Source organism: Biomphalaria glabrata, chromosome 15, assembly GCF_947242115.1.
Source record: "Biomphalaria glabrata chromosome 15, xgBioGlab47.1, whole genome shotgun sequence".
NCBI lineage: Eukaryota > Metazoa > Mollusca > Gastropoda > Planorbidae > Biomphalaria > Biomphalaria glabrata.
The window spans coordinates 27,478,353-27,492,509 of record NC_074725.1 but is presented as its reverse complement, the minus strand read 5'-3'; the positions used below and the strand labels follow the sequence as shown (position 1 = coordinate 27,492,509).

At 35.0% G+C, this 14,157-nt stretch overlaps 1 protein-coding gene across 2 annotated transcripts; it reads right to left on the bottom strand.

Annotated features, from left to right (window-relative positions):
- Nucleotides 1–3,705: 3,705 nt before the first annotated feature.
- On the bottom strand, nt 3,706–13,286 carry LOC106060228 (uncharacterized). Of its 2 annotated transcripts, XM_013218027.2 has the most exons (3): nt 13,062–13,286; nt 12,860–12,925; nt 3,706–7,389 (listed from the first exon to the last, which is right to left on the bottom strand). In XM_013218027.2, exons 2-3 carry the CDS (start codon nt 12,908–12,910, stop codon nt 5,947–5,949), a joined length of 1,494 nt encoding a protein of 497 aa, XP_013073481.2. In that variant the 5' UTR covers nt 12,911–12,925; nt 13,062–13,286; the 3' UTR covers nt 3,706–5,946. The 2 variants fall into 2 exon arrangements, with proteins under 2 accessions (XP_013073481.2, XP_055868801.1); XM_056012826.1 differs by having other exon boundaries at nt 12,860–13,286.
- Between the last annotated feature and the right edge of the window lie 871 nt (nt 13,287–14,157).

The window sequence follows — 14,157 nt, the reverse complement described above, 5'->3', positions numbered from 1 at the left end:
TGTTGATGATAACGCCTAGATATTTATATGCCTTTACTTGTTCTATAGATGTAGTGTTTATTTGCAGTTCACGTATAGTTTGTTTTTTCTTTCTAAAATCTATTATAAGTTCTTTAGTTTTTGTTACATTCAATTCCAGAAAGTTGTCGGTGCACCAGTTTGTGAATTCTTCTATCGAGCTTCGATACATCTAGACACATCTAGATGGTAGTTTAATTTAAATGACAGACCATAACGTTATACCATTTCTGTCTTAAAGTATAACAAAGGAAACCTGATCAGGTGATGTTAAGTCTGTTTCTAATTTTAATCAATTATTGTAAAATTTGCAATAACATTTTAATAAATGCTATAAACAGTGGAATTTTATAATAGAATTGACACTCATTTTACATTTGAGTAAAAATCAATACAAGTAGGTAATCAGCTCACTGTATTGGTTCAACAAAAAAGAACTAACTAGCAATAGTGTTTATTGGAACATATTTGAAGAAAGTTGATTCGGAAGGGGTGACACCCTGAGCTACCGCACCAGGTGCCATCGACACTGTCAGGGAGGTTTCCATTGTGTTTTTAGGTGATCAGTAAAGACGAACTGTTGTCCTGTTTGCTTTTATATGAAAAAACAACAACCGCAAAATGAATAACTTCTTACGAAGCTCAATAATAAGATATATTCAGATTTCTACTAGATTATATAAAGTACAAAACTTGTCTCTATTAGTACATCTTTACTATAAGACAATCTCAACACGACTTGTCTCTACCAGATTTCATCCACAACTAAGATTCTAGATTCCGCGTCTTTACTTGACCTTTTAACTTACATAATTGCCTAACCAATGAAATTATTTCTTCCACCAATCAAATGATTTTCTATCAAGCGTTACATGCGCGATCACCGGATGTTAGCTACGTCATTGGAATAACCTTGATCTATAACCTTGAATTGAGTTTATTATTTAAAATTATTAATTATTTTTAATTAAATAAAATATTTGACATTGATACGTGACACATATAATAATAATAGAATAATAATAGAATAATAATAATCTTTATTGTCCTTAAGGAAATTTGTCTTACAATTTGTGCATTACACCAAACACAAAACATTATAATTACAAATACCAAAATGTACATTCACACCAGACTCACTCTTGATTTACATATGAAAAGTTGATATCAGATTGTTTCTATTTACTGATTGTTCGTGTATTTCAACATGAGGTGTAAAGTAACAGAATAATAATAAGTGGTTTGCTCAGTATGAGATATATCTAGTGTAGAATCATTTTTTTTTTGTGAAAGTATTTGTGTGGCTTATACAATTTCAAGAATTTTATTTTCTATTTCACTCAAATTTTGAAATAGCCTGTATTAATTGATACAAATACCCTTTTTGAGTGTGTCAAATAAACTATTTGTGGATCCTTTTTGTTCGGGCCCCTTTAGACGCTGGGGACCTAGAGGAGCGACGTAGGCTCCCACATTGAGGTCCGTGAGATTTTCTAAGAATGTAATTAAAAAGAAACGAAACTAAGTTATAATTATAACACAGTATTGAAGTTTTATTTTTCATTAATAGTAATTTAACACTGTTTAGAATCCAAATTCACAAAATGTAATTTCACTAGAACGAGTCCCTTGTTGTTTTTTTTTGTTGTTTTTTTTTTAAATAGTGTTGCCTACATAATTTTTAAGCGTTGTATAAAGTTCTTTCTTTAGATAGAATCGAACATTCGGCGGGTTTCTGCTCAAGTTGGCAAGGGTTTTGATTTCGGGGCTGGCCCCGGCGCTGAGCGTATTCTGGCGTTTTCAGCTTCAGAAATTCTTTTTCCTAGCGTCACTATAATGAAGTCAACAGTCGGAAGAAATTAAACTAATCTCAGATGAGAAAATAGAGAGGACCTCTCTTACTCTAAGATATTTATTTTCTAAACATTGGTAATATTCAGACACGGATTAATAGCTGCTATGAAAATTAAACATTATTTTCGCCGCCCCCTTCCTTGGTGTAGGTCGGTCCTTGGCCTGTTGCTCCAAACAGCTAGTAGCCTACAAATTAATGCAGATTTACATCAGGGGTGGGCAAATTACGGCCCGCGGGCCACATGCGGCCCGCCGAGGTGTTTTATGCGGCCCGCCGACACCTACAGAAATCAGATGTGCCCACAGTATATAGATATAAAAATGCAAATACTAAACAAAAATATATCTATATAAATTATTGAAACTGTTTTATAAAAAGTTTTTACAGATGATTTTGCTTATTGGCTATACATCAATACACTCTATTAAAGACACAATGTCTATGAGTGTTGGGTAGGCTTGGAACAAGATGGCAATTGTGACAACTGATGGATCTCGATCTTTAACTGAGAACCATAAATTTGAAACAGGAAAGTTTGCACAAAGCTGCATACAAATTTTGTTTATGTGAAAAGCACATAAAGAGGAATAGAACCAATTAGAGCTAGGGGAGCTAACCACGGGTAGTTCTGATAAATAATCCAATGTAACCGCGAGCTTAGCATGGCAAGGCAAAGGAGAAGAATGTAAAACTCAAGGAAGAAATTATTATGTTACTTGAAGGACAATGACTGTGACTTTGTTACCAATATTTCTAATGAAGAGTGGAAGACTAAATTTCATGTTTTCTATCATCGCTGCTTTAATTGATCGTTTACGTATGAAATGTAAATGCATGTTAAATCTTTTCAAACAAAGCTTTCCCATTTTTACAGGCAATCAAAAAAAAAAAATAGTTTTGTCATTTTCTTTTGCTGAAAGGTGAAACTATCCTTAGTGAAATGAAAAGTACAACACTTATTAAGAGAAGCCGATTCAGCTCCAGAGCAAAGAGAAGTTCCAGTCAGCACTACCACGGGAGTATTATGGGTGCCAGAAGCTGTATTTCCACACTTTAAAAAACTTGCTGCTGTTCACACTATTTGGGTAGACTTACATCAGTTCTTCTTCTTCGTTCTCATTTTACATGTTGGAGGTTTCAGATCAGTAATCCTACATCTGAGATGAACCGTGTAGTGGTTTCCAGATCCGGCAGTTCTCCGAATAGTCTTTGGAGAGACTTGTTCGGGTCCCTTGATTTAGTATGCACCATTGAAGGACATGGTCAGCATTCTCTGGTGATGCTCAACAAGGGCAGGCTTCGCTCGTCCCGACATTTAACTTCCGAAACATATATTGTGTCATTCAGTGAGCAAGTATATATTTTGTGGAAACTAAACAAGTATAATCACTGGTCAATGTTAACTGACTGTAACTTGACAGCAGTCACACACAGAGGTAACAGCTAGTAAGAAAGTTTCACAGTTCCGTAACATTATGCACGAGTGAAAGAAGTAAAATACTGCACATTAAGTACAACTGTATATTTGTGGGGATATTGTGATAAAAAGACAACAGCAATTTTAAAAAAATCGTAATAATGTGTATATATGAATTAAAAGACATTCTACACAGCAAGCTTATCTTTCTAATATATATATATATATATATATATATATATATATATATATATATATATATATATATATATATTATATGCGGCCCGCCATTCTCAAACTTTTTTTAATGCGGCCCTCAATACAAAAATGTTGCCCACCCCTGATCTACATCGATAATTGTGACGAATAAGCCGGGGATTATATTAATAACTTTATAATTCAATGAAGAAACATCTCTCAAAACTTCTTTAATAAACTTCCTTAACTTTGACATATTTACATAGAACTTCTCAATTGAATAATAACTTGAATTAATTCGTAAAATGAAACTTAAACTTGAACTAGTATAACTTCAACTAATACATAATATACAGAACAATAAAAAAAAAACAAAAAAAAAACAACAAAACAAAATCAAATAAAAACTAATTACTTTATTCATGGTAAACAGTCACACAGACTAAAAAGCAAAAATATCTAGGTTATCAAGGAATTCCTATAGTGATGAAATTATTTTAAAAAATCAAGCAAAACATTAGATTTTACTAAAAGAATTTTTTTTACAAACCTAACAAAAACATAAAATTAAAATGCTATTTAACTTTAGTTGGCCAACATTGGAATATGCATCCTTTGTTTGGGATCACTTAAATTTAAGAAAACATAAAGAAACTTGAACAAAAACAAAATAGAGCAGTTAGATTTATAACAAACAAATTTATAACAAACGAATTTTCCGATTTGATTAGAGTGTGAGCTTGCGCCCCCTAAGCTAGTTTTATATGTATTTTTGTTGTATAGGTTAGATCTATTTTTATATATTTTATTTTTATAGGTTAGTGTCAGATTTTATAATTGTACTTCCGCATATTTATATAGGTTAGTGCGGGATAGTATAAAAGTGATGTACTACATGCTGTCTTGAAACAGTTCAGTGTACAGTTGACCAGTGGTCAGTATAGTATGTCTGTGTGACAGCCGAAGATCTTTGTGGTCTGTCGTCTAATTATTTTATTATTCTGTACCTGGGACGGCCTGTAAGTTTAACTATTTTTTTTTACTAGATCTATGTCACGCTATGTGTAAGGTAGTTATTTTTTTTTCTACTTGGACTATTTGTCATAATAGTTGGCAACAGGCTGTATTAAAGATGGCGGCATCCATCAGTCCTAAATAGAATATAATATAGTTTTGCATTTGTTTTGCAGGCTATTATTACTGCTGTGTTACTGATGAATAGTACTGCTGAAATACATGCTGCTGTATCTAATATTGCTGCTATAATTGCTGTTGTAGATCTATTCTAATTCTAGGGAATCTAGTGTTATTTTCTAATTTTGTTTCTGCTATAAACAGCTATTGATAGATCTTGTATTGTTATTGTTGCTGTAGATCTAGACTAGTGTTATTTGTTTCTTTATTATCGCCTTAGTAAACTTAGTTATAAGTTATATATTATGTTCTTGTTTTAGTGTTAGTGTTATGGGTTGATTGTAGTAGTACGATATTGTAGATCTAGACTAGTTTATTCTAGTGTGTTTGTGTAGATCTAGGTCTAGGGTAGTATTTGTAGTGATTTAGTTAGATAGTTGGTTTGATCAGTTTGTTAGTGTTTGTAGTGGTGTAGATTTAGAGGGTTTTAGTTAGTTGATGGGTTCAGTAGTAGTGGTTAGTTAGTTATATATTATATTTTATTATTGATTCATTTATTTTTATGTAAATAAAGTATCTTTTTGTTTTATTTATCCTAAACTAAAGTTTCGTCTTCTTGCTTTCATTTAGTTTAGATTAGTATGTCTGGTTACTTAGGCGACTCTAGCCCCTTGGTCGTAGACTGAGGTGTCACAGATTGAGCCCACCCAGTAGCGCAAACATCTGCCTACTGTTGGTAAATTTTAATGTTGAGCAGAGAACAGGTCCTCTACCACTCGCGCCTGCCTGACCTGCTCACAAGAGTAACACCACTAGTAAAAACTGTAAAATCACTAAACTTACAGACACTTCAGGACAGAATAATAAAAAGCAAAGTAGCTATAATACATATAACATAATTTACAAATAGAGAAAACAGCAACTAATACCTAATGAAATACTCAGAAAGACACAGAGATAGAGACACATTTCTTCCATACGCTATAACAAATTCGTACTACAAGTGCTCCTTTTTCCCTAGTGCCATTAGAAAATGGAATGGGTTGCCTGAATCAGCCAGGAAAACCATTGACTTGGCAGAGTTTACGTCATTGATTAACATGCATGACGTGACACATGAAATACGTAGGACTTAATCATCTTCTTTTTTTTTTTTTTTTGAAGTAACGTATGTACTATATAAGTTAAGATAAGATAAGAAAAATCTGATGTTCAAACAATCAATCAATGTGCAAAAAAAAATCTGATGATCAAACAATCAATCAATGTGCAAAAAAAATCTGATGATCAAACAATCAATCAATGTGCCAAAACAAAGAATATTTTATAATATTTGACACGAGCCCTTGGACCTCACTATATCGTCACATTTGTCTTTGAGTACATTGTGACTGTTCCAATGTTTTTGTACCTCTAAGCCCAGCTCAGTTTTAATGGTTTTAAGCTCAACTTCCAACTTCTTCTCCTCATCTATCAATTGCTGCATGACATTATTGACTTCAAATTCGCTTTTCAGTGAATCTCCCAATCCTCTAACGTCAGCATCACTCTTTTCGCTTTTCCTTGTGTTTCTTCTTTTTCTCAAAGTCACTCCCTCAAATGTTGTGATAATTTCATCACTGTCATCTTTGGCCTTTGACTCTACGTCGCATTGATCGTCTGCCAAAACTGGATCGTCCTTGTATGGGTACCAAGCGCCTGCTGAGCGTCTGTTTTCCTCAGTTTCAGTATCAGGGTCGAAATCTTCTTCATTACCCGTGAATGCATTAAACACGTCTTTGATTCGTTGAGACTCTCGCTTCAGGCTCTCTTTATTTGTTTTAATTTTCTTTTGAATATCTTCATATTTACAGACAAATCTAATGCAGGTATTTTTAATTTCCTCAACCAGTTTCAAAAAATGTATGACTGCTGGCAATTCGGATTCGTTGTTTGAAAACCGCTTAGATAGGGTGTCACATTTATCCAGTATTTCTAAAAATTTTTCATTCGGCTCATTGAGGTCATTATCAGCTATAAACCTATAGATCATTAAGATATCGCTGACTTCCTCTAATCCTACAGCAACCTTGTCCAAGTGATTCGCACGCAATAGCGCGTCGCGACTTTGTTTCGCTAGCTCGAAACGCTTGTCAGTGTAACGATGGCCGTCTGTGTTTAATTTTTCTACAAAATGTATGAGTTTTCTCATTTGTTTCTTGTAAACTTTTGTATCACGTTGAGTGACATTATCAAATAGGACTACGCGGTCTTGACATTCGAGTCTAAGCTGTTTAAAAAAGCCGTCTTGCTCGTGTCTCCATTTTTTAAAACTGATGCCTTTTACTTTAACTTCTCTGTGAAAATTATCTCCACAGGTTAGTATAATGATGCAATACTTTTGTAAAAAGTTAACACCAAATATTTGTTTCAATATCTTTACGGAATGGACTTCTTCTTCCGTGAGTCTAATACCGAATTTCAATACCACCAAGAAAGCATGGTAACCTTTCGGATTCAATATCACAGCGTCCTTCATTTGTTTTATAATAAGATTCAAGGCTGCGATTGGATCTGCTATTTTTGAGGTATCCATAACACCTGGTGTATCCATGACTTTAAGGACATAGTTCTTGAACATACCAACTTTAAGTTCAGGTTTCTTGGTCACAGATGCCATGCTGGAGGAAGATTCAAAAACCGTTTGACCAATGATGGTATTACCTGTCGAGCTTTTCCCATGACCAGTTTTACCAACCAGCAACAGATCGATATCTCGAAATGGACTCTATAAATAGAAAATAAAGTATAAATGTTAATGGGATTATATTTATACTAGATCTAGTATTCTCATCATCTTTTTATTTGTAAAAATATTATTTATTAATTTATAAAGGAAATTCTCGGAAGGTTTCTTTGGGATTTAAGAAAGTAATTTTTAATGAACACCTATTGATCAGAGTGCATTAACAATGTAGATTAGATGTTGCATTTTATATATCATGGGCCTCTCATAGAATTTTGTGTGTGTCATTCGCTTTTTTGTTTATAGAAGGAGTATTTTTTTAATAGCAAACCCCGCTGGTGTGGAGTTCTAAACACAAAAACCCCTCTTGGCTACGCTCATAGTATCTGGTGACTGATGAATGGCTAGTCTTATATTGAAGAGCGGGTTTTATCGTTAATTTCGGAGGGGGTTTTAAAATCAAAATCTTCCTTAGCTTTGCTCTTGGAGTATGAAAATTGTTGTCGCATTATTTTTTGGGTTTTGTTTTTAACTGCAAAACCCCCTAGTAGTTTTAAACTCCAAACTCCTATGGCTGAGCTGGGTGATTTTATTTAGAGGGGGGGGGGGGTTGAACCCCAAAACCCCTGGCTACGCCATGATATACACAGTATATATATATTTATATATACTAGACAGATATTACCCGCTGCCCGCGGGTCTTAACTTATGTATGGATGATGTGGTCACTGATATAGTGCATTAGAAACAAAAAGAAAATATTAATGTAATAAGTAAAGCGAATGCATGAATTCATAAATAAAAAAATATTATGAATGAAGCTAAAAATAGCTAATTGACCTGAATTCAATGTTTATATGAAAACATTGGCTTGTGTATAGATCTATATTTAGAAGCACGCAATATTAAGAATAGAGTTACACTTATGTAAAAATGCTTTAGAAAAACAAATTTGAATGTTAATTTGATTAAAATATGAAATGAATTAGTAATGTATTAAAGTATAAAACTATTTTTGCGAAGAGAAGTTCTATCATCTTAGAGTTGAATTAGATTTTTTGACCTAGGAATAGAGAGATGTGTAACCTTTCGGGTAATGTCCAATGAATAAATGTACTTCAGGAATTCTAAATTCGCAGATATAAAGAACGAATTTATGTAAAAATGTTTTTGAAACACAAATTTGAAGCTTAATTTTATTAAGTAAAGAAATCAATAGACTATATTGTCTGTATTCATGTGTCAAAGTAAAAAAACTATCTGCGCAAAGTGTATTTCTTAAAATTAGATCTATATTGTAAAGTGCGAAGTTCGAGCGCATTAAGCCCGCTGGCAGCAATTTTCAAATTTGTATTTTTATAGCACCGTAACGGTCTAACCTATGAAAAAACTGATGGTATCTCTGAATTCCTCGTCCTTTTTTCTATAAAAATAGATTGGATTTAATGTATCACTAGGTTAAGTTAAAATTAAATACGAAGTCAAAGAGGTGTAGGGTAAGTATCGCCAAGCGTACTTTTCCTCGAGCGGATTTTTCCCCAGTTAGTAAGCTCGATCGGGTTGATGGAAGGTTCGAGCAGATCAAAGAAAATATATATCTAAAAACATGTTTTAATATTTAATTTTTACTATAAAGTCATTTTCTTTTTACTCCAGCGCAAGAACACTATCCATTGCACCATTTCCGACCCTCCACAACTTCAAATAGTCTCTTTGAGCTGATGAACCATCAGACTTAAAAATAGCCTTAATCCCATTACCCATTTCCTTCACTACCGGGTAGTAAAAAAGAATAATTCCACACCTCCTGAGTTGGACCTCACCATGAACTTAGCCTTTACAAGGAAAAGGAAATAGTATGTGTCGGAAGTAAAGAAAAAAGGTGCATGCGCAGTAGCAATATAATAGTAATTTGGTAAACATTCAAATAAAAAAGTTATAGCAATAAAAAGTGAACTGTTCGAACCTCTTGTCAAATCGGGACTGCTCGAACTTCGCACTTTACTCGTCTAAATCTTTTTGATCTTTTCACATGTCAACATTGTAAACAAAGCCTAGATCCATAAATACTATAGCTGTAATAGAGTCGGACAACTTTTTTTTGAGGGTCTTAATTTTATTTTAGGGCTACAATACATACACTACGGTGTAAGTTAGTACCGAAGGAACATTTCTGCCAAGTTTTATCAAGATTGGTCAAGCGGTTTTGATGTCTATTCGTCACATACATACATACATACATACATACATACGTCTTACTTTCTACTTTAGAAAGTAGATATAAACAAAAAAAAAACAAACGATTTACTTTCTTGAAAAACAGAATAGAAAATACAATAACGATACATACACTAAAACCTGCAAGCCCTGCAGGGAGCCAAGTATTAACAAAAGACGTTCGAGTCAGCCTTAATCAGCTACAAACAAACGACAAAGACGAAGAATACAAACGTATCAGTTACTAACAAAGACGAACAATGCAAACTTATCAGTTACAAACAAGCAGCTGGATGGCTGCCTGGTCGTACGGTTTGCGCGCTGGACTGTCATTCAGATTTATCGATGGTCCAGGGTTCAAACCCTGCCCGCTCCCATCCCCCGTCGTCCTGCGGGAGGTTTGGACTAGGAAGTAATTATCTTCAACTCTGAAGGAACATCCGAAACATGTAAAACAAACAAAACAAGCAGCAAAGACAAACAATACAAACTTATCAGTTACAAACAATACAAACCTATCAGTTACAAACAACAAAGACAAACAATACAAACTTATCAGTTACACCAAACAACAAAGACTATCAATTCAAACTTATCAGTTACATGAAACAACAAAGACAAACAATACAGACGTATTTGTCCAATTTTGTTGTTGGCTATCGAGGCAGGTATGAACGTCTCTGTAGATGTAAAGGCGCGGGAAAGTTGAAAGGATGTCGAGTGGGTCCAAGAAACTTATGGCTAAAGGCGAAAGTTTGTCTCTATCTCATTGTGTTCGTTCTTTGTTCTGTTTGAGGCTGACGAAGGCTTCATGGCCCAAACGTTTTGTGTTTTTACATTTGCCAAAAAGGATTTAACAAAATGTAAATTTTTTTTTTTTAGTATTGGATACTTGCTTATATACAAACATTGGTTGAAGTCGATTTTATTGAAACACTGTCACTACAGAAGTTTTACAAATTTTATCTCCGGGAAAAAGCGAGGCTAGAAAAATAGAATCACCGTTTAAATCTTAAACCATCACTTGCCTAAGCATTTTCAAAAGGGGAGAGTGATGTTAAAAAAAAGACCCTCTTCGATATAAAACTGCTTTGAATAGCAGCTTGGATATCTGACCTACGATATTTTAGTATTGTGTTTTTATTATCATGTATGTAAACACCTCTGAATATGCATTTTTTTTTAAAGTTTCTAATACAGGTAATAATGCTTGGACCCTTCTCCCCAGACCCTCTGTCTGGCAAGGATGGGGTGTTTCCTGTCGTTCCACTAACTCCATTAAGAATTTATTCTACGGTTCAAAAGATGTCTGGAAAAATGAAGGGACTGGATGTATAGAAAAAAAAATGTATAGTACTAGGTGGTCGAGTTGAATTACTTGGGAAAGATATTTACCTCGAACTCATGGGCGTAGCCTGGATTTTTTTTCGGGTGGGGGGGGGGTTGTGGGGAATCTTTCTCACCCCCCTCGCAAAAAAAAAATCATATATGTTTGTGTGCGTGTGTGTAAATAATTAATCCCTTCATTCTTTCGGAAGACGTTTATTGTACCCTAGAATAGTTTTCTTTTAAAAGGCTTATAAAAATGAATACTAAAACTAATGCCAGTATTGAAGACTTTAGATTTCAAAAAGAAAACGGATATCATGGCAAAGTGGCTGATTTTTTTTTAATTATGTCATGGCTAAGCAGTCCTTAAAATAAGTGAAGATTTCAAATTTACCCTCTGTAGAAATCTCCCCCTATAAGCAAAATATAAACGATTTCTCTTAAGAGAAGGCGCGGTGGCTGAGCGGTAAGGCGCTTGGCTTCCGAAACGGCTGTCCCGGGTTCGAATCCTGGTGAAGACTGGGATTTTACATTGTGGGATCCTTGGGCGCCTCTGAGTCCACCCAGCTCTAATGGGTACCTGACATTAGTTGGGGAAAAGTAAAGGCGGTTGGTCGTTGTGCAGGCCACATGACACCATTGTTAACCGTGAGCCACGCAAACAGATGGCGTTTACATCATCTGCCCTATAGACCACAAGGTCTCAAAGAGTAACATTACTTTTTTTTAATGTCTCTAAAGAGCAATCTATATATATAATTCTTTTCATGGTTTAAGAGTTTGGACACCAAGTAATGGAAAGATCACTCTTTTATTTCTGCAAGTCGGACAGACTAGAGTTACCCTACGTAATTTTAAAGATTGGGGGGGGGGGGGGAGAACAAGTAGTATTCGGAATTAACCATTGTGACCAAGAAGTCATGGAAAGAGAAAAAGTAATCTACTCTGTATTAACCCGTCACTAAATAGCAGTGCCGGACTATGCGAAACGGATTTTGCGGCGTCAAGTTTGGGTAGGGATACGGATAGTAAGTGAAAATTAATTCGTCTTTGCATTTTATTCATACTTTACTACGTGCAGAGTTATTTCCTTACTACGTACAGAATTACTTTACGAGTCTTGCGTGTAGCAAAGTCATACAGTAGGCCTATATGGTAATAATTCTATTTCCTACATACATCACGCTCAATAGCAAGAATTACCGAATGTTTCAATCTATCTACAAGAATTGTTGATCTCAAGTAATTCTTCATTAGTTTGAGGCGCGAGAAGCTTCTTTCCCCAGATTCCACAATTACGGGTACTACATAATGCCGTTTTTTTTTTATCACGCTTAGGATGGGCGTTTTCCATATTGAATGACACCCAAAATGACAATTTTGTCTATATATTTCGGGAGATTTGAAAGAGTTTTCAAAAGATTTTAATAATTTCTGGATATTTACAGGACGTTTTCGTATATTTTGAAATTTTAGGAGATTTCCAGCAGCTCCGGGTAAATCGACAGGAGAACGCGGGAAATCTGTTATAAGTTATAAAATGGTTTAATTCAATCATTTACACACCTAGAATAAGCGCGGGTCCTATGAAAATGCGGGTCCTATGAAAGTGCGGAGCCCACTACCTAAGGCCGGCCCTGCAAAATAGCGTCATATGGTACGCCGCCGGTCGGCTAGTATGCTATAAAAAAAACAGATTATTGTTCTTCGCCTGGACGAGGCTTATAGGTTGGGGAGAAAGTTTGTTTTAAATTTTTGGTATGTTCCTTTAAAATTAAAGATTATTACAGGCGGCGCTAGGCTAGTCCTCCTGCAGGATTTTGGCGGAGTGTGGCGGGTAGAGTTCAAACCCTTAGCCAGTGAGACTATATTACAGAGAGCGTACTACACGACCAGTATGGATTAATTTAGTTCAACTCAATGCGACATTGCACACGTCACAGACAAAAATACAAAACGTACTTACTTCTTCACAACTGTCTGGTTTTGTAGGAATTCCACTGTTTACTTTTGGCATTTTTAAATTGGATTTCTAGAAAAAAAATGCAAACACAGTTCTTTATTAATGACAGGATTTGAGGAATTCACCTCGGCAAATTTCTATGAAACTTCAAAAATTCACGTTATTTTCCACAAGTATATATCTATTGTTTTTAAAATCAAAGTACCGAACTCTATATCCAAGTATCATATATCAAATATTGACTTCAATATCCACCTATAAAACCTATGTATAAAAAATACTCGAATTAGAATGGTAGAACATATACATATAGATTTGTTTCAACTAAGGCCCAATCCTAACAGTAGTGTGTAGGCAAACACGTAGTGACACTATGTTAGGAGTTCCATATCTTGACTTCAACGGAACACAATGCTTTGTTTTGCGTTTTTTTTTGTTTTTAGGCTTGCAAAAACTAAGGGAGTCAGACAGCGGCATTGCACCCGGTGCGGTCCTTCTCTCGTGCTAGACTCCATACACGTGATAGGGGTCGAGGTGAAAAAAGATTTGTTACATACCAACTCGACTAAGTCCGGATCCGTTTGTATTTTTAAAAAAATCCTTTACAACATGTAGATATAGTATTAGTACAGTAAACATTAGATGCACCTTAAAGCAGTTACCTACAGTTTCTTGTAATTTTCTTTAAAAGAAAAGACAACTAATAGATTGTTTACAGCTACAAAACTTATGCATTTTAATAAAGGATACGCTTTTACACATATTTTCAATAGATGCATATATCTATATCTATATCTATCTATATACATATGAATTAATGGAATAGCTGACCTTAAGGGTGGGAGCGTTAGTCCTGTGTATAGTGTCCATAGGTGTCGAGTTTATGACCCTTGACCGAAGGGAATGATTTTACCCATATGCACGGAATGAGAGACTGACTTTTCATCGACTATTCTGTCCGGATGTCTGTCCAGATGTCTGTCCGGTGGTCTCCCATCAACTAGATGATCATTTAAACACATCCATTTATTATGAGACCGAGGAGCTGTGGCTTCCTGGTTCGAATCCTGGTGACGACTGGGATTTTTAATTTCGGGATCTTTGAGTCCAGCCAGCTCTAATGGGTACCTGACATTAGTTGGGGAAAAGTAAAGATGGTTGGTCGTTGTGCTGGCCAGATGAAACCAGTAAACCGTAGTCCACAGAAACAGATGACCTTTACATCATGTGCCCTATAGATCGCAAGGTCTGAAAAGAGAAATTTACTTTACTTTATAGTGTCCATAAACAAGTGTCCAGCT

What these genes read in the sequence shown, in the direction of transcription:
- LOC106060228 (XM_056012826.1), bottom strand. Translation starts at nt 12,910, where the DNA reads ATGCCAAAAGTAAACAGTGGAATTCCTACAAAACCAGACAGTTGTGAA. An exon ending in AACCAGACAGTTGTGAAGAA is followed by an intron (nt 7,390 to 12,859) that starts GTAAGTACGTTT and finishes TTCTATTTATAG; the next exon opens with AGTCCATTTCGAGATATCGA.